The following is a 26,258-nucleotide window of genomic DNA, read 5'->3' on the forward strand; positions in this document are numbered from 1 at the left end:
TCAGCTGTCACCAGGGTCAGCTGGCGTCTTCCCATGTTCCTCGCTACTTTCTGCTTCCACCTGGTTTAACTTACCAAAACTTTTCATACTTTCCAATAAGGATTTCAGTGTCTCCTTTAGGGACTTCTCTAGTAACCATCCCTCGCTCTCACATTCAGGATCGTCTGGATTTGCAATGCTTTCCAGAGATGTGTGCAGATAGCGAAGTCCCACCATCACAGTCATCTGTATAATGCATTTATGAAAATATCATTATATATAGCTGTATATATAGTACAGGTGATTAAGTTTATACCAAAGACTATACTAGTTTCTCTGCTTCACTGAGGGGCAGCAATCTGCTTCTAATCTCTGGCTTAAACAGTGCCATTCTGGATCAGAACAATGGTCATAGAGCCTACCATCCTGGCTCCAATCCAGGAAGTACCCAGCAGATCTAAATGGGTGGACCCAATCCCTATTTCAATCCCTAAATCTACCTGGCTAATAATTAATGCACCTGTCCTCCAAAATCTTGTCTAAAGTCTTTGTTTTTTAAACTCAGCTATACTACTAAAGTTGACTATATTTTCTGGCAACAAATTCCACAGTTTAATTGTGTGAAAAAAGTTCCCTTAACTTTGTTTTGAATGTGCTACCGGTTAGTTTCATGGAGTGCACCTTAGTTGTACTTCTGTTTGGAGGAGTAAATAATTCTCTTTTGACTTGTTCCACTCTAGTCGTGAATGTATGCTCTTCTATCACATCTCCAAGCTGAAGAGCGCCAACCATTTAAGCTGCTGTTCTAGCTCTATCATTTTTCTCCTTTGTACTTTTTCTAGCTCTTACATATAGATGGTAATTTTCTTTAAAAAAAAAAAAAAAAAAAGTACAAAGGAGAAAAATCATAGAGCTAGAATGGCTCCCTTAACAACTTTAAAAGTACTAGGTCGGGGAAAGTAGCTTCTACCTTCCACTCCAGCTGCAATAGAAAAAAGGAATCAAATTCAAAAAGGTTCCAGGTTGGTGACCTGGAAGATCATCACCACTGTCCTACATCATTTTGGAGATGGAGTGATCAGAACTGCACTCCTAAAATCTAGTCAGTATTTTGGAACTTGCTTTGGCATGGAAATATCTTTTAAATATTTTTGTATTTTTCTTTTTTGTTTGGAATTGTATTAGAATTTAATTGACAAGAAACCTAGACATTACAAGCAGAGACCTCATGACTTGATTAACAGAACTTTTGAGCAAAGACCACAATGGTCACTCCTGGTCTCTTCTTGCTTCATCTGCACTTGACATCAGCCTGATGTTAATGCAAGAGAATATGGTTTAGTGGTTGAAGTACTGAACTATGAGTCAGGAGTCCTGGGATGAAAGTTCATACTTGGAGGTACAACAGGGATTCAAGCGAAAAAAGACCTGAACTATCAGATTCCTATCCTCTTCCGTCTACTGTTTTAATTTTTCTTTCAGATGGGGAGAAAGACTGTCTGGGGATTTGAAATCAGTTTTGGTACTGGCTCAAATTCTAGAGAGAGCAAAATGTGTTAGGTCTCATTGTAGATTGGTAACTTCTTAAAAGGCAGGAAATAGGGCAGAACTAAATGGTCAGTCTCCCCATCTGAAAGAAAAATGAAAGCAGTAGACTGAAGAAAGGTCATCAGTGGATTAATACTGGGACCTGTGTTAACATATTCATAAATGATCTGGGAAAGGGAAGGACAAATGAGATGCTGATGACAAAATTATTCAGTCATTAAAAAGCAGAGGATTGTGAGGTACTTTGTGAGACTAGGGGACAGGGCAACTGAATGGAGGATGAAATTTTAATGTGGAACAGTACAAAGTGATGTGCATAGGGAAAGTATTCCCAACTACAGGTACACAATGTGGGGTTCTGTACTGGGAGTCACTAGCCAAGAAAAAAGACCTTGGAATCCTTCTGGACAATATGTTAAAATCCTCTGCTCAGTGTGGGGTGCTGGGTAAAAAAGAAAATAGAATGGAAAATAAATGGAATGGAAAATAAAACGAAAAATATCATTGCCTCTGTATCAAACCATGGTGTGACCATGCCTTGAGCATTGTGTTTAGTTCTGGCCATCCCATTTCAAAAAAGACATAGCAGAGCTAGAAAAGGTGCAAAAGAGGATGACAAAAATGATAAAGGGGAGGGAACAGCTTGGCTGTGATGAGAGGCTATGCAGGCTAGGGCTCTTTAACTTGGAAAAGAGACAATTGAGAGAAGACGTGACAGATGTTTATAAAATCATGTGTGAGGCGGAACACGTAAATAAAGGACAGGTGTTTATCCTTTCAAGAGAAACTAAAAGGGAACCCTCCATGAAACTAACAAGCAGCAGATTTAAAACAAATAGAAAATACTTTTTGATTCAGCGTAATAGAGACGCCGTTCAGAACAGCATTTAAGTCAGTGCATCGCATACAGTGAGTGTTCTTCTCATCCATACTGCTATCGCAACTTTTGTGGTGGGACTCTATGTGCACTATTTCCCTTGTGCTCTCCTTTTTCACCCATAGCAGAGTCAAGTGTTTTCGGCAAGAGACTGAAGCAGGGAATAGCGGTATCCGACCCCCTGAGGAAGGAGGTTTCCCCTCCGAAACACGTCGTGTCGGAAAGAAGTCGGACTTTACCATCTTACCATCTTCATCACCAGCTTTTGTCTACGTGACATCGGATTTCGAAGTTGCAAGTTAAGTACAACTTTTTCAGCACTCTGGAGATTATTAGTGCATTGGGGCAGCCGTTTCCATAAGCGTCCCGCTAAATTTAGCTCATTGAGACCTATGATTATACCATAGAGAAGCTTACACCACTATAAGCTCTCATCAAGCCTAAATATTGGGCATATCATTTATGAGGTCTCAGTGAGTCTCCCACCCTCCATTTTCTTCAGGAATATCTCTTTATAGGGCTCAATGATCCAGCATTTCTTAGATACATTTGGGCATGTCTCCTATTGTTATATGGAAAAGCAACAGAGCAGCACATTGCAGCTAAACCAATAATAGTCTATTATTACTGCAGATGGAGAAAGTACAAATAATACTCTTTGAGGAGTAAGAAGAAATTGAAGCTTTGCAGTTGGAGAAGGGGATGGGGAGAACACAAACATTGGAGCACTAATCGAGCTACTTTAAAACAGCAAGTCCAGGTTGACAGCAAAAGATAAATGCATTCTGCTTACCATAAGCAGCTGTAATGACATTCATCCAATACTGTATGGACTTAATGCAAAAAGTCCTCCAATAGGCACAAAGATGCTGCAATGTCCTGACATTTTACTGTAACTTCCTGAAAAAGAAAGCAACAGTAAAATGGTTGTGTTGGCAAGCAGCATCTTCGTGTTTATTTCTATCTGACCTTTGGTTCTGTTCTACCTTGTTTTAGAAGAGCAGGATAAGAATATAAGTGCCATGCTGGGTCAGACCAAGGTCCATCTAGCCCAGCAATCCTGTCTATGACAGTCATCAGGCTGGGTCCCAAATACCCAGCAGAACCCAAAATAGATTTATATCTGGTTACTCATGCCCAAGGAATAGAACATCTTTCCTTAGTCTATCTGGCTACTAATGTTTTATGGACTTTTCCTCCAGGAAGTTGTCTAAACCTTTTTTTAAACCCTGATATGCTAGCCACTTTGACCATATCCTCTGGCAACATATTCCACAGCCTGATTGTGTCCTGAGTGTAAAAGTACTTTCTTTGATTTGCTTTATAACTGTTGTAAGTTTCATGGAGGGTCCCCTTGTTTTACTATTAGTTAAAAGGATAAATAACCATCCTTTATTTACCCGTTCCACCCTAATCATGATTTTATAAACTTCTGTCATGTTCCCTCTCAGCTGTCTCTCTTCCAACCTGAAGAACCCTATCCTGAGTAGCTTCTCCTAGGGGAGCTGGTCCTTCCCCTTTATCAATTTTGTCGCCACCCTCTGCATCTTTTCTAGTTCCATTATGTCTCTTGTGAGATAAGGTGCCCAGAACTGAACGCAATACTTAAGGTGCGGTCACACCATGGATCGATACATTGGTAATATATTTTCCATTTTATTCTCCATTTCTTTTGGATCATTCCTAACCTATTTGCATGAACATCATGACAATTCACAAAAATAAATTATTGGACAAATTAGATACTATTTCTGTACTGGACAGCTTATCTCAGTTGTTCAGAGAGGAGAGGCACAAAGAAAATGATTATCACATTATAAAAATGAATGTTATTTCACATTAGAGAAAGTCAAGAATGGACCCCAGATTTGTCAGACTTTGAACCTTTGCTCAATGAGGGCTGTGTCCTTGGGTTGCTTTTGCCAGTGTTGCATATGTTGGACATATTTCCAGCAAAGAGCTATGGTAAATCAAGCAGCTAACAGTAAATGAGAAACTAAATCTTTGGTTTGGCAGGAATAAGTTTTCTCCCATGATCCTAAGAACACCAGAAGAGGTGAAATATCCAGTGGAAACTTGATTACTCAAAGAGGGGCATTTACTTAAAGATCTGTTCTGCTTTAAATATCCCTCATGAATTATTTGGGCTCGTTCTGAAATTGACACACCATCCTTCTAATGCCAGTGATCAGTCTGATAATTCTCTCTCCTACAGTGAGTTTGCTATCATTAAAACAATCAACTTGGGCCTTTTATACCTCCGAAGAAGTCATCATCCTCTGAGGACAATAGACCTTTTTAGGTTTCTTTTGAGTATATGTCATCAAGTGAGATTTTGCAAGCTATTAACAGGGATGGTAACTTTAAAACAAGTGTGAGGGCACCCAAGCAAACATAAACTGGAATTTGAAATTGTGCGTGCATTTACGCACGTATAATTTAAAATATGCCTACTTTACTGAGCAAAAGTAAATTACGTCTTAAGAATTTTTCAGCTTTAACGCGCACAGGGAAGCGCATTTCGGCATTCCCAGTTTTACCCATTAGTCCCCCATTTTGCCCAGTCCATCTCAAGGTCATCCAGACCCTGCTAGTTCTTCAGCCTGCACTCCCCCTCAGTTGACCTTAGACCCCTCACCCAGTTGATTTAGGCCTAAACAGAGTTTTATGAAAGTTGCATCTCATCAGGAGCAGAAGTAAAACACATGGCTAACAATTGTCAGTTTTAAAATATGGTAACTATTGGCCCTGCCCCAGAACACCTAACTCCGCCCCTTTTTTTGTATTCTAGCATGTACACACATACATGTAATTTGTAGCTTTTAAAATGCAGATTGCTCGATCATGGCCTAGATGCTGTCTTATATGGGCCTTTTAGCTCAACTAATGCTTTTAAAATTCACCCCAAAGTGAATAGTGCCTTTTGTCCATTGAATCCCTGTCCTGTTGCTTTGTTAAAAACAATGAGGGATGATTTAGAGCCTTTTATAAATAGAACTGTAAATTTTGTCATTGAGCACTGGATTTTATTGCCTGTTTTTGAAGCAGGTGTCAATTTGTCCACTGTTTAAAAAATAAATAAATAAATGCTGGCCCATTAATGGGTTTCTATCGGCCTATATCATCCCTTCTGTTTTTGGCAAAGATTACTGAAACTATTCAGCTATCCAATTTCATTCAAGAACATGCTTTGCTTGACCAACATTAATTCAGATTTAGAAAGCACTTCAGCGCAGAAACATTGCTTGTATCGAGTATTGATATAATCTGTAAAGGTTTTGACTCAGGTGCCAGTTACATCATGGTCCTGTTGGATATATCAGCAGCCTTAGACACTATTAATCATCAGATTTTGCTGAATAGACTTTCTGAAATTGGGATAGCATGGTCAGTACTTGCTTGGTTTACCTCATGCTTGATACATAGGTAGCAGAAAGTAAGGACAAGCTCGGAAAATCTGCCTATTTTTCCGTTGGGACAGGTGTGCCACAGGGCTGTGCCCTCTCTGCAGATTTTTTCAGCATAATCTTAACTCCTCTGTGTATTATCCTGTCAAGCCTCAGGTTGCATTATAAAGTGTATGCTGATGATAATCAGTCTTTCTTTCTACCATGTTCATCGTGGTCAGCAACCTTTGATACAATCCGATTGTGAATTGCTTGTTGAACCATAATAGATTAGCTTTAAACATTGGTCAAACCGAGATGATGATCTTAAGGCAATTTCCAATACTTGATACTAATAGATTAAAAATCTTGGAGTCACTTTGGCTCAGATCTATCCATACCCTCAATTTTAATTTTGTCAGCCCATTTACATAAAAAGATTCCTTGCCATAGTTTAACAGTCGCTAGGTCCAGAGGCAAAGCCTTAGACTTGTCACAGCTGATTTTTAAACCTGTAAAGAATTGAAATCACTAGAATAGGTCTTGAATAACTGGGTACCCTTTGGAAAGGATCTCCTACAGAAAGCAAAATAACATCTCCAAAACGTGAAATGTTTAGGATTATTGAAACCACCTGAATACCTCAAAACGCTGGCTCTGCATGCAGGTTTATAGCCAGAGGCTCTACAGCTAATACAAATAGGAGAGGCGAGAGAGAGGGTAGCCCTGTCAAACTCCTTGTCTCAAATTAAAGTGGGATGAAATAGTCATATGTAAACATATACTGGGATTGTTTACAGGGTCCGCACCCTGTCCAAAATAACCCCTTAGAACCCAAATTATTCTAAAGCCCAAAACCTATAATCCCAAGTCAAACACTTTTTCTGCACTCAGAATGAGTGCCCACTTATTAGCCATTTGATTTAAGGCAGCTCTCAGTTTTCTAACATTTTTAACGCCAAGTCTGCCCCGAACAAAGCCGGTCGGTATGGAGCCACTAGTCCAGGAGCCCCACACTAAGATAATTAGCTAAGACTGTGGCAAATATTTTAAAATCCACATTCAATTAAAGAATTGGGATGATGAGTATACATCACAAGAGTCCTTGTCGTTTTTAGGCAACACAATCTTCAAAGACTGATTCATTTCAGCAAAAAAAGAGAACTCTGCAACAAAAGAGAATTATAGAACTTGGTCAAGGGTGTTAAAATCGAGAATTTCAAAATCTGGTAATATTCTGCCCCAAGCCCATCTAATTCAACCACATTATCTAATTTCAAGCCCTTAATGACAGAATATATTTGTCTGAGTCCCTAAGTGGCAAATTAAGTTTCTCTGCGCTCCAGTGACTCATGGCCACTCTGAAAAAATCTATGTTGGGTTTCCGTATCAGCTACCTGTATATCGTAATGAGTCTGAAAGTAAGATAGAAAATTGCTTGCAATATCTTCCATAGCGTGTTTCAGCACTCTACCACTTTCCTTATCTCCTGCAATAACACCAAATTTCCTAGCAGTTTACCAGATTTATTTCCATATTTGGACAGTTTGTATCTAAAGAAATGTAATGACTTCATATCTTTTTAGAATAACAGTTTTGGTTCAGCTCGGTTCTAATCCCATAACTTCTTATCCTCTTCAGATTGGCTATCACGTTACCAGGTTTGTGCCACTCCAGCATCTTAAAATAATCTGAGAAGTTCAGCATTTCTAATCTTATTTTGCTTAGCTACATATGCTATAATATGACCCCTCATTACAGCTTTGCCAGCTTCCTACAATAGCAATGTCTGGATCGAGTCATTAAAAGACCCATATATTCTGCCTGTTTGTCTTTTAGACAGGTGTGAAAATACAAATCTTGATAGAGAATAGGACTCATCCTCCAATTAAATGCCCAGTGGCCTAAATCTAGATGGATAGACACTGGTGCATTATCGATATTGATATGATACCCATCTTTGAGTCCTGCACCACAGGGAGCAGACCACCTAGACCACCTGAAACAAGCGAATAATTCAATCTGGAATATGACTTATGTGGATTGGACTAAAAGGTATAATCCTGTTCACCATGATCCAGAACTGCCAAGCTCCTGACATTCTTCAGTATTCTTCACATTGTCAAAAACAGTAGCCTTGCCTTTGTGCAAAATTGCAGCTTTCCGGGGCGCACAGCATTGCATACTGATTGTCTCGTTGCCTCTGTTCTCGTTTAACATTGGATAAACTTTGCTGCTGAAATCTTGAAAAAAAGAAAACTGTTACCTTGATAAGAAATTTCCCTCACTGCCCTTGCAGCATCTAGTACCTTCTGCTTGTCAGAAAAATTATTCCGGTATAGAATAATAGCGCTAGGCCTCTCTCCACTCACTGGGATCGGAGCAAGGGCCATGTGTGCTCTATTTTAAATGTGCCACTTTTTACATCCAATTTTTATAAGGTAGAAATCCAACTTGAAAGAAAATCAACCCAGGTCTCTTCCCTCCATCTTTGCTGGAAAGCCAATGCTTTGCAAGTTTTTCCTTCACAAGTGATTTTCTAAATCATCCTGTTGGTCCATGAGAAATGTTTGGCCTGATTCTTAATTTCTTTACTTTTTGTGGGGCTCCCGAACCTCTGCCTCTATCTCATCAAGATGTGAAGAATTGTTCTGCACCACTTAAAACCAACTGAGCAACTTTATCTGCCATGCTTTCCAGACGCGAGTCCAGCTTTTTAGATATCTTAGACACTAATCCCTCCATTATTTGTTTAATTACTTCAACATCTACAGAGTGTTCCATACCAGGCCGCCTCCTCTAAAGCCTGATCTTCTTCCACAATGGACAGGTCCTTGACATTTTTTCTTTCCAAGCCCCTTTAGTTTGCTCTCTTCAGCCCACATATCTGGGATAGAACATATAACTTTTCTTTGGCCATTACCAGAAAAGTGAAACAGAAAAATGCACTGAAATAATTATTTTTAACCACAGGGCAGCAGGAGCTCAGTGAACTTGCTGCTTAGTCAGTCACTGGATTGTGTGAGCCCTCCCGCCATTTGCTTTTTTTTTTTTTTTACCACTGCTGCACTGTCAGTTTCTGCCTTGAGTGTGTGTACGGGGTGGGGGTGGTCCCTTAGCTCCGGGGGGAAGTATCTTTGATGCCATTTCCAGCTTGCCCATTACCTCAAAGCTGACTTCTCCCCTACACCTGCTGATGTAATTTGGGAAGGGCCAAAAGCCAGTGAAAGATGCCAGAGGTGCATATGAAGGGAACACCACAAAAGAGCTCCTTTGTGGTGCTCCTTCATACGTGAGGAATCACTGGGAGTCTCCGATTGCACAGGATCATTTGCACACTATCAAACTCATTGTTGGGTGGGAAAGGTATGGTGAGTTATCCAGTAGACGTGCGGGTGCAGGTCGCCATCCATCTTGTTTAATTTCTATCAGTTTAATACCATCAGTCATTAAGCCTGAGATTAAAATCATGCTAGATAATAGCCAGGCAATCAAGCGAACAGTTACTGTGTTAAAAGATCTTTTGTGCAGTGAAGCACCAGACTTTTTCTGCATCACTGAATCCTGGCTATTGGATTCAGATATCACTGTTCTGAATCGTTTATGACCACCTGGTTTTTACTGTGGTGTCTCAGCCATGCATGAAAGGATACAGAGGAAGGTTATTGATTGTGTTTAAAGGTCACCGGAAGTTTTCCCAAGAAAATTTAGGGGAGGGATCAGCTTACGAAATACTAGGACTCTGGTCAGACAACTTTAGCATCTGTCGGGTCTTCTCTCCTCCCAGTTTGTTGAATGCTAATTGTTCACCAATTTTTAAACAGCTATTGCATTCTAAAGCAAATTTGAACAACATGGTGGTTTTAGGGCATGTTAATTTACATATTGATGCCTCCCTACACTCCTCAACCCCTGAGCATTTTTTTTGGAAGGGATGAGGTTAATAGGCTGGTCACAAATTGTACATGGGCTTATGCATATAGGGTACATGGCCATACCCTAGTTTTTATTTCTACCATGACTGGCTATCCATCAAAGGTCAATGTTAAACCAGTTCTTTGCTCAGATCCCTCACTCATCTCTATTGCCTGTCCATACTCTAATTTCCACAACTAAGCTCACGCCTAACAAGGTGATGGCAATTAAGAGGAGTTATATAGACCTGGAGCACTGCGGTACTCTGTTGGCAGAAAAATTAGAGGAACGTTCCCCAGATAATGCTGATACAGCAGTTGCTCATTGGGAGGAGGCCTTTGATGTGATTACTCTGCTGAGAACATTTGTGCAATATTGAAAGAGGAAGCAGCCCTGGCTTTCCCCCTGAACTTCGGATGAGGCATGCATTGCGTAAATACAAACACCTTTGACAGTGGTCTCTTTCTGTAGAAGCTCTTAAATTGTTTAAAATAGCGCTTGCGAAATATAGGAGGCATTGATATTGCTGAAAAAGGGGGGGGGGGTTTATATCAACTTGCATAAGGCAGACAATAACCCAAAAGAACTGTTGAAGATCGCATGTAACCTGACCACACTTCATAATAAGTTTTGAATCATGCAGAGAAATCGCTTTCTGTTGACTGAAGAGCTGACTGCCTCATCCGCTAAAATTTCTCTCTTTCGCCAGTGTTCACTATGGTTTTTAGAGCTACCAGAATCAAGTGAGGTCAAATGGTCCTGTTTTAATGTAATCGGAATTAGAAATATCAAATGCAATTGCCGCATTAAATCCTGCTTTCTGTACTCTGAACCCATGTAGTGTTTGTTGCAAACCTTTTTGGAAGCTTGTATTTCCTTCTTGACAAACATGATTAATCTATCTCGTCATGAAGGTTTTATACTGAAGGTTCTAAAACAAGCATCAGTAAGATCTTTCTTAAAGAACCCTCATTTGAATCCATCTGATCTCACAAACTGGAGACCTATATCTCCTGTGTTGCAAAGGTCATGGAAAATGTCAGAAAACAGCTCAATGATTTCCTTGATGGACCATCAAGTATTTAGAAAACCCCTGAGCACTGAAAGGAAAATTTAAAAAGCCGGCAAGCATATATACCAGGAGATACATGCGTGGCCAGACTGTACGCGCGCTGAGCGCATTTTGAATATGGTCCGGCCACACGTGTATCTCCTGGTATGTGCAGAAGTGCCGGGCTCAGTGAAGGAGGTGGGGCGGGGGCCGGCCCAGACGGAAGCCATTAGGCCCTGTCCCAGGGAAGCGTGCCCTGGCAGGCGCATCTTACTTCACCAGCCAAAATGAAGTAAATAGTAAAACAAAAAAAAATTCTAATGGTTAGGGGGGTTAGGGGTCAGGGAGGAGAGGGGAATAGGGAGGCAGAGTAGGTAGAGGGTTAGGGAAGTTCCTTCCCAGTCCACTCCTTAATTGGAGTGGACTGGGAGGGAACTTGGAATGGGCCATTCGTGTTTCTGTGAGTTTTTGGTTTTTTTTTTATTACCCCCTCCCCCCGTTGTGCGCCCGAGTCGCAACCCACCCGCACATGCATATGCCAATTTAAAATTGGGTGTGCACATGCGCCGAATTTTATAACATGCGTGCGTCACCGGTCGCATGTTATAAAATCGGCACGTCCATGTGTGTGCGCCAGGAACTGCACACACATGGATGCCTGCGCAGACATTTTAAAATCTACTTTTGAGATTTCGCTGCTTTCTCTGGTAGATACACTAAGAAAAAGGGGTTGTGGATCTGTTGAGAAAAGCTGGAGTTGCAGGATCATTTCTGAACTGGTTCAGATCTTATTTATCTGGCGTCGACAACAGGCCATATCTAAGTCAAGTAGATCTGCCTGGTTCCTGCTTTTGACTGGTGTCCCTCAAAGGTCAGCTCTTTCTGCAACATTTTTAATGTCTATCTGTTCCCAATAGGCAGACTGCTTGCTGGCATTTGTATAGGTCACTGGATGTGAACAGATGACATTCAATTTTCTGTCCAAATGAGTTCTTCCTAGGAGGAAACATCCACTATTGTATCTTCTTGTATTTCTGCGGTTAGGCAATAGTTGACACACACAGTAAGATGGCCTTAAACCTCACGAAGATTAACATTTTATACTATAGCATGTAAGTCTATTATAGAACTTTCTTACTCCTAAGCTGAAAAATACATGTGTGTGGATTTTGCCGCATATCAAGAGTCTTTGGCAGTGCTGTAGTGTTCATGGAAATGTCAGTTATAACAGTGAGGTGGAGACTAATTCACTAACACTCCTCAAGAAACATAACCTCAAGAAGCATAACTCCTCAAGAAACATAACCTAGACCCTGGTGTTCTGGCTAATTTCCGCCCTATCTCGAATCTACCATTTTTAGCCAAACTCACTGAGAAATTGGTCAACACCCAGCTTTCTGATTATCTAGAAGATCACAACTTACTTTTCCCTTCCCAATATGGGTTCCGCAAATCTCGCAGCACTGAAACCCTACTCATATTTCTAACAGACCATATTATTATGGGGCTAGACAAAGGACACTCCTTTCTCCTAATCCTTCTAGACATCTCGGCGGCTTTCGACACCGTCAACCACCTCAACCTCTTGAATCGCCTTTCAGACATAGGCATCTCGGGAACAGTCCACAATTGGTTCAAGTCGTTCCTCAGTAACAGGAGTTTTAAAGTCAAAATCAACAATAAGGAATCACCATCTACAAATTCCTCTCTGGGCGTACCACAAGGTTCATCCCTATCACCTACCCTTTTCAATATTTACCTCCTTCCCCTTTGCCAACTGTTAACTAGTCTTAACCTCATTCACTACATCTATGCAGACGATGTTCAGATTTTGATTCCCATAACAGAATCTATTAACAAATCCCTCGCACTCTGGAACAACAGCTTACAAGCCATCACTAATCTCCTCAACAGTCTAAATCTGGTCATCAATGCATCTAAGACTGAACTCCTATTCATTTCCTCCAACCAAGAAAACCTCTCATCTCAGATTCATCACAAACACCACCTCACCCACTCTCATGTGAGAGACCTTGGAGTAATTATAGACAACCGTCTTAACCTAAAGAATATGATCAAAACCACAACTAAAGAGTGCTTCTACAGACTTCAGGTGTTAAAAAGACTCAAACCTCTCCTATATTTTCATGACTTTAGGACTGTTCTCCAATCTCTAATATTTGCCAAAATTGACTACTGCAGCGCTCTCCTCACCTGCCTACCAAGCTCTACAACCAAGCCCTTACAGATGATACAGAACGCTGCAGCAAGAATTTTGACAAGCACCAACCAGAGAGACCATATTACGCCCATCCTCCGTAATCTACACTGGTTACCAGTCAGTTACAGGGCTCTACACAAATCGCTAACTCTAATCCACAAATCAATTCATAACCTCCTCCATCTCGACCTCGAATTCCCACTCAAACTCCACACTTCCAACAGACCAATGAGGGAAACCTACAAAGGAGCACTACAAGCCCCGCCATCTAAAGCCACACGACTCATCTCTACCAGGGACCGAGCTTTTTCTACAGCAGGTCCAACCATCTGGAACAACCTCTCCTCAGAACTCAGAATGGAACCGTGCCTAACAACATTTAAAAAAAAACTCAAAACTTGGCTCTTCTTACAAGCCTTCCCTGATCCATCAAACTTTCACTAGATAACTAATCAGCTTTTGAATATGGAACTTCGCCCCGCCAATATTCACCTCATTTACTAGTTTGGACATATCACAATGTACTTAATTTAATACCCTCTTAAGGCTTCTCTTTTTCCAGCTGAACCAGCTTCCAAGTTCAAGGTCCTTGTTATTATGTAACTTTTTGCTTCTCTGCTTTCGTCTCTTACCATAAAATTTGCTCCTTATGTTATGTTACGTTATACTGATCTACCCCTGTTCGATGTAAACCGACCTGATATGGTATTCAACCTTGAAGGTCGGTATAGAAAAATGTTAAATAAATAAAATAAATAACAAAGTCAACAGCAAATTTAAAACAGGCATATAGTGCTCAAGATTTGATAGGTAGATGGTAACATCAACGTGACAAAAAAATGTGGCAATACTCCATAATAAAGTGTGAAAATCCTTACAGATAAGATGTTTAGTCAGTTACCCCAGTTGTGGCCCACTCGATTGAAGATGTGCTTGCTTTGATCTAGATCACATGTTTTGCTGATGAGTCCTTCATGTTCTGGATCACAGCAAAACTAAATATGGCGAATTTCTTTAGGTTTCTAATGGAGTGCTGTTGCTACTTTTCCTCTTTTTATCATGCTCCATCTTTAACACCACCAGTAGACAGCATGCCTGGATGGCTCCAGGAATCCTCACTGGGCCTAGAGCGAGGGTGTGTGTCTTTCAAGGGGGAAACTTTAGTAATATCTATTGACTGGTAGAGGCCATCATAATAGCATCAGTAGCCCTCCCTGCATGGGGACCAGTCTAGAATACTGCCTTTGATAGTGCTAGTTCCTTGAATCTATCTACCTGTGTCACATGGCCTCAAGTCAGAGGTTAGAAAAGGTTGTCATAAACCATTCCTTCCTTCCTTTTCAGGCATTAGGATGATGAAATGACATGGCCCACTACATCTTGAAAAATATTTCAATGGTTATTAATTGTATCCCTGTTTGTATGTTTTGTTTTATTTCTAAGGCTTGCTGTCACTTTTAGGAGCCTCTATTTTGCTCCACAGCAGCAGAAATAGATGTTGCCACTTCTTGTCACATTCTGGGTACATCTGTGTTGCTGTTGACATAAACCAGATGCTCCAAGAAGCTGCTGTTGAAGATGAAGCTGGTTTATCACCCACTTGGTTTTAAAACCAGTTATCTACCTGCTTCAACCACAAAATACCTTTCAGTGTTGGGGCATTAAGGGTTCTCCTTTAACTAAAGCCCTAGGATAACAGGAGGTCAAGGTTACCTCAAGGATCCAGATGAGGAAGACTATGGCACCCATGGAATTCATCATGCTGGTATAGTAGTGCAGCAGTGCCTCCCTGCAGCCCTGCGTCCACAAGTTCAGCTCCTCCGTCTGGTAATCGTAGCTGTAGTGAGCTGAATTATTGGTCACCTGGTGCTGGATGCAAGGTCGGGGGGAGCTTGGATTACAGCAACTGAAGGGAATGCCATCCATCAGGAACTTTCCATCCACATTGCTTTTAATACGACTATGGAGAAAGAATATACAATAAATTAAAAGGTGGAAGTGTTAAAAAAAAAAACAAAAAAAAAACCAAACAACCCACAACTCTGGGAAGAAGGAGAGAAGCTGAAGAAATAATCCACTTTTCTATTTCATGACTGTTCTACATTGCAGCATTTTTTTTTATTTTTTTTTGGAAGATATATGAACCCATAAGCTCTTCTGGGCTTTGTTTTTTTTAGTGAAATAAAAATAAATTTATGTGTATTCCCTTTTCTCTTCAGGCTATCACTGAAGAGTACAGTATTTCATGATAATCCACACTTTTGCAATCATATGACCAAATGCCCAAGATTCTCCCAATAACAGAGCAACAACAATTTTACTGAATTCTGGGGCAGCAGGAGAAGGAAGTTCCACATTTTTGCATCAAATCATTAATCTGCTTCCTTTGTTATCAAGCCGGACAATGTCTGTCAATATTAGTCTGGAAATGCATGTCATAAAATTAAAATAATTGCTCAACAAATCATGTTCTTGAATTTGTTTTTCTCTAATGGATTTGCTTAAAATATTTGTTTTTCTTCAAAGTGCATGATTTTTTTTTCATTTAATTCTTTTACTGTAAATATTGCAAAATGTGTAACAGCTGGTCAATATCACAGAAATTATGGCATAATTGTGCACATGGGCTATACTGTTCCAAATGTAAGAAAACATGCTGTTTTTATGTGTAATAGGCAAAATGGTTCCTATTATCCAAGAACATAAGTTGCCTTACTGGGTCAGATGCCCAGCATCCTGTTTCCAATGGTGGCCAAACCAGGCTTACAAGTACCTGGCAAGTACCCAAACATTAAGTAGATTCCATGCTACTGATGCTGGTAATAAGCCGTGCTATTCCCCAACTCAGCTTGAATAATAGCAGTTTATGGACTACTTCTTCAGGAACTTATCCAAACCTTTTTTAAACACAGGAATTTAAAACTTCCTATCTATTTAAATAATACATCTAATGTCCTCCTAGAGCTGACTCCAATCCACTTATGTAAATATAAGATATTTACCCATGGGCAATAGTGGTAGGAGAGCTGCAGAAGACTTGATTGTTCATTATTTAGGTATCTCCCGCTCTTCCAATGAGTGAGATCAGAGCGTGTTCCATAGTAGCGGGTCTACAGAGCCCAACCAACAGAATTGACGAGGTTACAATTGCAGGAACTATCCAAGGTTAAGCGATAAGGTGTAAGGGAAAGTAGCAATGAGAGGACACAATATACAGGAGTAAGTATAATGTACAGCAGCAATAAGAGAAACCATACAAGAACACAACCTAGATTCAGTTAAAACTACTTTTATAATGCAATACTAATAAGAACAAAATTCTTGTAAAACTATAACACCCATCAAAGTACCAAAGATCATTACCCAAATGCTCTCAACAACAATGAAGACTTCACCTTTTTCCTTAAAGTCAATAAATTGTCCTGAAATCAATTAATTTTTTTAAATTGAATTCCAGGACTTTGGACCTGCGCAAGAAAAAAAAAGCCTTATTTCTTGAGCCCTGGAGTTTAATTTCTCTAGCAGGAAATAACCTAAGAAGAGACTTGTGCTGCTCTAAAAGCTGGCGCTGGAACATGCCACCTCAGTTTATCCCTTAATAAAAGGGGAAATGCATGCTAAAGTGTTTTACGTATGAAAGGGAGCAACTTAAATTGAGAGTGCGCCACTGGTGGCAACCACTGCAGCTCTTTCAGTGTGGCAGAAATGGGATCCCGAGGTTCCAGGCCCCACCTCTTGCTGCATTGTTTTGTAAAGTCTGCGAGTGAACAGGCCACATGCACCTCTGCGTGAAACTCCTACCTCTCCTTTTGATTTGCCTTTGTTTGAAATATAAGAGGCTGGGAAGTTTGTTTCTTTTGCGCACAGTGGGGGATGGGATCCCTATGGCCAAGCCATCGTCTTCGTTGTCATGCTACCGTGGTTTGTTTCTTCTTGGCATCTCTACAAAGGTTACCCCTCGGGTCTCCCCAGTAACTCTCCTCCTTGGCCAGGAGAGTGCAGGCCGCCTCTTTAAGCCAGCATCAGCTGGTTCTCCTCTACCTTAGCTCTCTGCCTTCCTTAAGTCCCAGAAAAAAAAGGTTGGCAGAATGTCATTCTGGGTCATTCAGCCAGAAACGAAGCCCCAGGAATTGAGAACACAACTGAAGAGTAGGGGGGGGGGGGGGGGCAATGTAACCCCAATATTCTGAAGGAACTAAAAAATGAAATTTCAGACCTATTAGTAAAAATTTGTAACCTATCATTAAAATCATCCATTGTAGCTGAAGACTGGAGGATAGCAAATGTAACCCCAATATTTAAAAAGGGCTCCAGGGGCGATCCAGGAAACTACAGACCAGTGAACCTGACTTCAGTGCTAGGAAAAATAGTGGAAACTATTTTAAATATCAAAATTGTAGTGCATATAGAAAGACATGGTTTAATGGAACACAGTCAGCATGGATCTACCCAAGGGAAGCCTTGCCTCACAAATCTTAATTTTTTTGAAGGGGTTAATAAACGTGTGCATAAAGGTGAACTGGTAGATGTAGTGTATTTGAATTTTCAGAAGGCATTTGACAAAGTCCCTCATGAGAAGCTTCTAGGAAAAGTAAAAAGTCATGGGATAGGAGGCGATGTCCTTTCGTGGATTGCAAACTGGCTAAAAGACAGGAAACAGAGAGTAGGATTAAATGGGCAATTTTCTCAGTGGAAAAGGGTAAACAGTGGAGTGCCTCAGGGATCTGTACTTGGACCAGTGCTTTTCAATCTATTTATAAATGATCTGGACAGGAAATCAACTAATGAGGTAATCAAATTTGCAGATGGTACAAAATTATTCAGAGTGGTTAAATCACAAGTGGATTGTGATAAATTGCAGGAGGACCTTGCAAGACTGGAAGATTTGGCATCCAAATGGCTGATGAAATTTAAAGTGAAAAGTGCAAGGTGATGTATGTAGGGAAAAATAACCCTTGCTGTAGTTACACGATGTTAGGTTCCATATTAGGAGCTACCACCCAGGAAAAAGATCTAGGCAGCATAGTGGATAATACTTTAAAATCGTCGGCTCAATGTGCTGCAGCAGTCAAAAAAGCAAACAGAATGTTAGGAATTATTAGGAAGGGGAATGGTTAATAAAACGGAAAATGTCATAATGCCTCTGTATCGCTCCATGGTGAGACCCCCACCATGAGCATTGTGTACAATTCTGGTTGCTGCATCTCAAAAAAGATATAGTTACGGTAGAGAAGGTACAGAGAAGGGCAACCAAAATGATAAAGGGGGTAGAACAGCTCCCCTATGAGGAAAAGCTAAAGAGGTTAGGGATGTTTAGCTTCGAGAAGAAAGGGCTGAGGGGGGATATGACAGAGGTCTTTAAAATCATGAGAGGTCTAGAACGGGTAGATGTGAATCGTTTTTTTACTCTTTCGGATAATAGAAGGAGTAGGAGGCACTCCATGAAGTTAGCAAGTAGCACATTTAAAACTAATCTGAGACAATTCTTTTTCACTCAATGCACTATTAAGCTCTGGAATTTGCTACTAGAGGATGTGGTTAGAGAAGTTAGTGTAGCTGGGTTTAAAAAAGGTTTGAATAAGTTCTTAGAGGAAAAGTCCATTAACTGCTATTAATCAAGTTGACTTAGAGAATAGCCACTGCTATTATTAGCAACAGTAGCATGGGATAGACTTAGTTTTTAGGTACTTGCCAGGTATTTATAGCCTGGATTGACCACTATTTGAGACAAGATGCTGGGCTTGATGGACCCTTGGTCTGATCCAGTATGGCAATTTCTTATGTTCTCATCATAATGCTTTTGTATAGATTCATGATGGAACCACTCCTTGAGTACTGGATGCAGTTCTGGTCAGCTGATCTCAAAAAAGACATAGTGGACATGAAAAAAGTACAGTGAAGGGCAACCAAATGATAAAGGGGATGGAAAAGCTCCCTTATGGAGAAAGGCTAAACAAATTAGGGCTCTTGAGCTTGAAGAAGAGACAACTGAGATGGGATGTAATTGAGATTTATAAATTCATGAGGGGTTGGAATGGGTAAAGAATGGTTATTTACACTTTCAAACAACATTAGAAGTTGGGGACACTCCATGACACTAGCAACCGGCAGCTTTAAAACAAATGTTAGGAAGTATTTTTTCACTGAGCGCACAATCAAGCTATGGAATCTGTGCCAGAAGATGTGGTCAAAAGAGGATTGGACAAGTTCCTGAAGGGAAAGTCCAGAAGCTGTTATTAGCCAGATAGACCTGGGAAAGCTATTCCTGGGAGTGAGATACAAGAAATAGATCTCTTGGATTGGTGTTTCTAGCTCCATGTTGAGATCTGCTGCTACTTGTATCTGGTCTGGCCACTGTTTGGGCAGGATGCTGGGCTTGATGGGCCTTAGTTTGACCCAGCATGGCACCTCTTATGAGTGGCTGGCTGGGGGAGTGGAGCGGCTGCTCTCTGCTCTAAGCTCACCTCTTCTCCTCTTCTTCCCTGCATGCTGCTTGGAGGGAAGGGGTTGGAGAAGAACACTCTTATTGCTCTACCTCTTAAGGCTGAAAAGAAATGGCAAAACGCTAGTCATGGCTCTTCATCCACAAATTACGCCATGAGGACGGATTCTTTTCTGTATAATGATATATTTTGTACCATCTTATTTCTTCATGCAGGGCTGCTTTTTGGGGTGTGCAGCTGCACTGGGTACCATGTGCAAGGGGCACTCTTTTTCGCAGTGCTGCAGGCTTTCAGTAGCACTGACAGTAGCCTCTTCCTCTTGCTTCCTTTCCTGACAGGGCCGTAATGCTTCTTACATGTTACTGCTTCTCCTCTGCCTCTTTAACTTTGAAGTCTGACCTGCACAGGTCCCTGTAGTCTTGCAGGACCCACTGGATGCATGTGGTTCAAACTTTGTATTGAAGCTAAAAGAGGAGCAGACAAATGCAGGTAAAAAAAGCGATATTTTCCGCTGGTTTGCACTGAAAGCTGGATTGGTAAAATGGATGATTGTACTGGCTGGGATTGGTGGAACCCCGAGTCGAAAGATATGTAACACAGACCTGATATGGTCCTGATTCAGAAAGGATTCTCCCTCCATTTGATAAAATATGTTCTTTTCCCTAGAGTCTCCCTTCTAAAATGTTTCTTTCACTGATACATCTGATGATGCCAATGAAACCTGGAACTAAATCCACTGCCTCCAAAGGACAGGACCCCCTATCTAGAGCAAGGCTTGACACACACAGCTTCTGCCATGGTGTAGGGATCTTCTCCTGAGCACATGCATTGGGGATGGGTGGGGGTAGACTGAGGCTAGACCACAAGATATCAGGTAGGGTCTTGGCCTTCACACTGCAGTGGAATGGAAGAGTCCAGGATATGTTACCCTACCACAGCATCCATCAGAGATTGAGAGCGTGCAAAGAGCTGGCATGTGACCACCCATCAATAGGTCCTCAGCTCGTGCGGCACTGTCACTGGCCCAAAGGAGGAGGAGTCAGCGAGCAGGTGAGGAAGATCCTACACAGCCCCGTACAGGGAGTGGGACCATGAGATGAGAACAGGGCTCCTGCATCGGCCGGACTATGTCCTCCTAATCACCAATGTGTCTCCTCATAAATTGCTCCCCAATTTCCAATCCCCAACATCTTTGAGCATAAAATGACCTCTTTATTCCCTGAACCCAGTGCCGGCTTTAGGGCAAAATGGTGCCTTAGGTGAAAATTGTTGATGGTGCCCCTCCCCCCTTTTTAACTGCTCCCCCACACATCAGGCATATTTCTGCAAAATATGTACGCCTTATAGTTTATAGTAAACAAGCCAAGCTGCTATAGACTCCTACACAGAAACTACACACTGGCAGAATCCCTAATCTTGGTCATACATGCAGACAGACCCTCACCAAATGCAGAATAAGCACAGACACACCATTATTCCTCATAAATCATCAAACAAAAAGAAATATAAAGCATCAATTGTAATAGTGAAAGCCCACTAAGAAAGAGAGTAGTGACAAATAGAACATTCAATAAGCTTATATAAAAATGTCTAGAAAGTTCCCAAAATTCAATACAATATTTCAAAAGAGCAAATGCATCAAATAATGTCCAATAATTTAAACCAATAAGGATAAAAGAAATTGAGGAATAAGGCGCACAAACTTTGTCCTTTCTCTCATATATACACACACTAATTCACATATGTTCATTCACACACACACACGCTCACACTTTCACATGCTCATATGCACACATGAACTCTTCTCCCCCTCCAGAACGCACACGCTGCAGCCGCTCACAAAGCTGACGGGACTGCTCCTCTTTCCTCTCTGGGGATGAGCTGATGCTGCTCTTGCTCCTTTCTTCTGGCCGCTTGCACCAATGCTGCTCCTGCTCTTTACCTCTCATTCATGCACCCTGTTCCTTTTCCTACCCCCTCATCCCCTTCCCATTCACTCCCTCCCACTCCTTCCTCCTTCCTTCCCTTTCCTTCTTTCTCCTCTCACTCATCCTCCTTCTCTTCACACACATCTCCTCCTTTCCACTCACTCCCTTCCCTTCCCTCTCACTCACACCTCTCCTCACTCACAAACCCTTCCCTTTCATTCACTCAACTCAGCTCGCCTTTCTTCCCCTCTCTTCTTAGTGAGAAAGGGAGGGGGAGGAGGACATTTCTCATCACTCACTCACCCCCCCCCCCCTCCTTTTCCTTCCCTGTCACTCCCTAGCCTTCACCTCCTCTGCCTGCCAGCACATAATCTTTGGCACCACCATGGTTTCCTCCTTTAGCTTGAGGGAAGTGTAAACTCCATAGGTGCATCATCACCGCATCGCTGTGATTTGTCTCTTCTGCCGGCAAGGGGTGGGATCCCCATGGGAGTGTGATCATCGTGCCACTGCAGTTTGTGATTTCTTAGCAATGCCTGCAATGACACCCTTTGTGTCTCAGGCTCCTGGGCTACCATCCAGTCCGTCCTACCCAAAGGCTTGCTCTGCTTGCACAAAAGACAATTGTTATTCCGGGCTCTAGTGCATAAATGCTTCATCTCGATGTTCAGTGAATAATCCCTACTGAAATATTGTGGAACATTAGTTTGTATAAATAAATAATACATTTAAATTCTCTCTCAACGTTTGCATTTAAAAAGGAGGGAAGGGGAATGGTCATTTTCTGCAACTACAAAAGCAAGTCTCCAGTGTGTGGTTAGGCTTACTGTATGCGTGTCGATATTTGGGAGTCTGCTGGTGGAAAGCAGGTTTGCCTGCCTGACCCTTTGCTGTCAATTGTAGACCTTTAATTTTATTTTATTTAAAAGAATTTATACCCCGCTCAATCCAATGTACTCAGCAGGTAACAACTACACATAAACATAATAAAAACACATTACTTTATAAAAATTAAAAATAAAAACAAGAAGAAGGATGTAACACATAACCTTCCTAGCATATACCGACTGCAGAAACTATGCCACTTCTAGACATAAGCAAAGAATAACCTGTCAAACAATCAGGACAGAGATTTTATCCATTCCTCTTGTTTGAGTCCAGAAGCCTGTTTTAAAAAAATGGGCTTTTACTTGCTTTCAGAAAGGCAGAAAACATTAATTTGCTCTTATCTTGTCCAGAAGCACATTCCAATAGTGAGGGTGTGCTAAAAAAAAAAAAAGTCCTTTCATGAGTTTCATCCAGTTGTGGGATTATGCCCAACAGACCTTAATGTTCTAGAGGGTTTATAGATTTTTAACAAACACTGAAATGTCCTGACTCAGGGGTCTATGAATTTAAGGTTACAATCGTCAACCTAATTCTGCAGTATATTGGTGGCTAGTGGAGTGAGCACAATGGGTGGGGTGTTATGGTCCAAGATCCTGTGAATAGTCTTGCAGTTGCATTCTGCACAGCCTGCAGGCTTTTAAGGACTGTTGCGAGTAAGTGAGTTGAAATAGTCCCATTTTGATGACACTAAAGCCTGCAGGACTGAGCGGAAATCTTCTGTGGAAAGAGATGGTTTCAGCCTTTGCAAGATGCTCAATCTGTAATAGGCACTTTTTGTGACAATATAGGAGCTGAAGTAATAAATTGGGTTTGAGCAATATTTCTATAATTTGCAGCTGATAAGAAATAGGGGTAACCCATTCCTTAACTTGATAGGGCAATGGGAGATGTTGTATTGGGAATCTGTGTTCAGAGCCTTCATCTCCACTTTACCAAGGTTCAATATTAGGTTCTTCATAGTCATCCAGCACTTGATAATGTGTAAACATTCAGCCACCATTGAAAAAGCATCATTCATAGTAGTTACAACTGACACAGAAAATTGTATATCGCCAGCCTATGACCGGATTGGCTAACAGGCTACAAGTTGATGTTAAATAACAGAGCTGATGGGTTTGTGCAGGGCTCTGCACTGACTTGCTGCATCCGTTCAGGGAGAAAAGAGATGAACCATTTCAATAGAGTCCCAGGGATTCCAATCTCCCTTCACCGAGACAAAAGAATCAAATGATTCACTGTGTTAAATGTGGTAGAAATGTCGAATATGGAAAAAGGTCACCCCTTAACCCCCTTCTGGCATATAACTAGGAGTGGGCGAAAGGGGCAGCCACCCAGGAAGCAAAGCCCCTTGGGGCAGAAAAAGGACTGAAATACAAGTGAGGGCCAGCAGCAGATGAAAAATCAGGAAGAATGCTGCTCTCCTACTACCATGCAGAGTGAGGAGGGAGGATCTGAACGGAGGGAGTGACAGAAGAGAGGGGCAGGAATCAGGAGGAGTGGTGGCAGGATGCAAACAGGATTGCTTGCTTCTAGCACTAAACCTTTCAAACTATGGCTCTGTATAAATCATGCACTCTGCACCAGGCTCTAGGTCCAAGGCACCGCTGAAGTCTTACTAGATATCAGGCCAACATGCCTGGATGACATCCCCACTCCAGGACAGCGGCCGGAGAACAGGGATGGCCCAAGAGAGGAGCAGAGATAGCGCTGCATGAGTCTCCCCCCCCCCCCCCCATTGCTCTGTTCGCATGAGCTCAGCGTCTCTAAAATGCATGATGCAATAGCATTCTGGTTGTCTGCAAAGGAAGCTTCCAGCAAGGTGGACGTCTTCTCTTCATAGTAACCTTATTTTTTCCTCTGTCGCTTTATCTGCCTGCTGTTGGATTAAGTTACAGCTTACAGTGCTAAGACATGGCTATCAGAGAGCTCATTAGGCCTGCTTCAAGTGGCTATTTATATCTCAAGATATTTTCTGCACACCCAATAATAATTAGGACACAGGTTAAAACGCTATTCTTGTTAGACATTTTTATATGTTACTGATATCAGTGGATTCACTTCCACAAGAGTCAGCTGAGCTCGTTTTCCAACTGCCTTCTTTTGAGAGTTTCGGATAGTTTATGTAAATACAAAATTTAAAAAAAAAAATTGATTAGCTGCTTATATTGTAAAAAAAATAATAATAATAATAAAAAAAACTTAATAGTGGTAAGAATAGAACACAGGAAAATGTCGCCTATGTACAGAAAAGTAACAGGCAGTAGAAAACCAAATAATATAATCACAGATTGTCTACTAGATGTTTCCTTGAGATGGATTTTGGGTAGTAGGTATTTCTTCACTTATTTAGCACCCTAAGGGGGTCATTTTTCAAAGCGATCGCACGCGAAAAATGTGATCACTAAAAAGGGGCAGCATCAAGACCGGAACAGGAGGAGCCGGGGTGGCACCGGGGCGGACGCCGTAAAGACAGCATGGATGGCGAAAAGTTAAGGAGCCTTTTTGCTGCCGGCTATCGCAGGCCCGCCCCCCGCGATTCACGATGCTGCGGTGTCCTAGAAAATCTAGGCCTAAATCAGAACATTTTACAACAAATTACCTAAAGGTATAATGAGACTCCTCGAGAGAATTTAGGGTCTACCTGAGGCAATGCAAATTGCCAAAAGTCACAATGAGTGTCTAATGCAGGATTTGAAAATAGGTTCCCATCCATTATTCTAAGCAGGGTAAGACAATCTTATAACTCAAGAACAGAATGTGCAAAATTTAAAAGGTCATGACTTCTCTCACCTTATGTCCAAAAAAATGGTAGATGGTTAATAAAGATAAAGGAGTCTTACTAATCTGGTAGAAGAGAGACATATCAATTCAGATTGCAGAATTGATATACCCATATGATTCCTGGAATAATGGGAAGAATACATGTAACACAGGCACCCCTGCAAGTACACACAGATAGGAATTAACATTAAATCATCATTTTTATTATAATATCCCTTGATAGATTTTCCTCAATCAGTTTTCACAGACTAGCCCAGATTATATGGGTTTCATACATGAAAAAAGTAGTTTCCCAAGATCTCTTTAAAAAGCCATGTCCTCCAAATCCCAACTCTGTTCCATTTCTGTCTGCAGGTGCTTGTTTGGAAACATAAAGCACTGCATTATGTCAAGTAATGCTATAGAAGTACTAAGCAGCAGCACCATGCTATGTCGAGTTATGCTCTAGAAGTGTTAAGCAGCAGCACCGTGCTATGTCGAGTAACGCTCTAGAAGTGCTAAGCAGCAGCACCGTGCTATGTTGAGTAACGCTCTAGAAGTGCTAAGCAGCAGCACCGTGCTATGTTGAGTAACGCTCTAGAAGTGCTAAGCAGCAGCACTGCGCTATGTTGAGTAATGCTCTAGAAGTGATAAGTAGTTAGTAGTAAATGAAACACTTACTCTTTGACTTCCTTGGAGGTAAAGTCCAGGTAGCGGTTGCTGATCCACTGAATCTCAAACCAGTCTCTGAAACCATGGTTTCCACAGCATTTGAACTCAATTTGGAGCAAATCTATTGTTTTCTTCATGAAGCACCTTCCTGGGATGTCTGTGTCTTTGTAGTGCCTCATACCGTTCTGTAGTCCCTGTGCTAGTGTACTCTCAAGAGAACCCCTCATTAAAAAGCAGAGAACAGCAATGAAAAAAATGAAGATATTAAAGAGGACGCATATCATCAGATAAGGTTTCAGCATAGGCTTCCACTTTGCATATTTTGCAGGATCTAGAGAATCATAGCAAATCTTGCCCGTAAAAGCATTGAGCCCACAAGCTGCAATACCGATTAGGATCAATGAGTTGGGCACAAAATAGCTCTCAGCATTGTCCATTACTTCACTTCGTTTCCTTAGCTCCATTTTGAGAAAGATTCCCAAGCCAAAGAGAACAACACCAGCTAACACAGAGCCCCAATTAATAAGCCATAGTCCCTGGGCAAGTTTTACTCTCTTCTTCGGGCTAAATTTGATTTTCATAATTGCCAT

General features: G+C 41.3%; 1 protein-coding gene across 1 annotated transcript; it reads right to left on the reverse strand.

The window, feature by feature from the left end:
• PRPH2 (peripherin 2) lies at nt 1–26,258 on the reverse strand. Its single transcript, XM_029596771.1, has 3 exons — nt 25,678–26,258; nt 14,691–14,937; nt 1–225 (listed from the first exon to the last, which is right to left on the reverse strand). Exons 1-3 carry the CDS (start codon nt 26,256–26,258, stop codon nt 1–3), a joined length of 1,053 nt encoding a protein of 350 aa, XP_029452631.1.

Source organism: Rhinatrema bivittatum, chromosome 3 (assembly GCF_901001135.1).
Source record: "Rhinatrema bivittatum chromosome 3, aRhiBiv1.1, whole genome shotgun sequence".
Classification (NCBI taxonomy): domain Eukaryota; kingdom Metazoa; phylum Chordata; class Amphibia; order Gymnophiona; family Rhinatrematidae; genus Rhinatrema; species Rhinatrema bivittatum.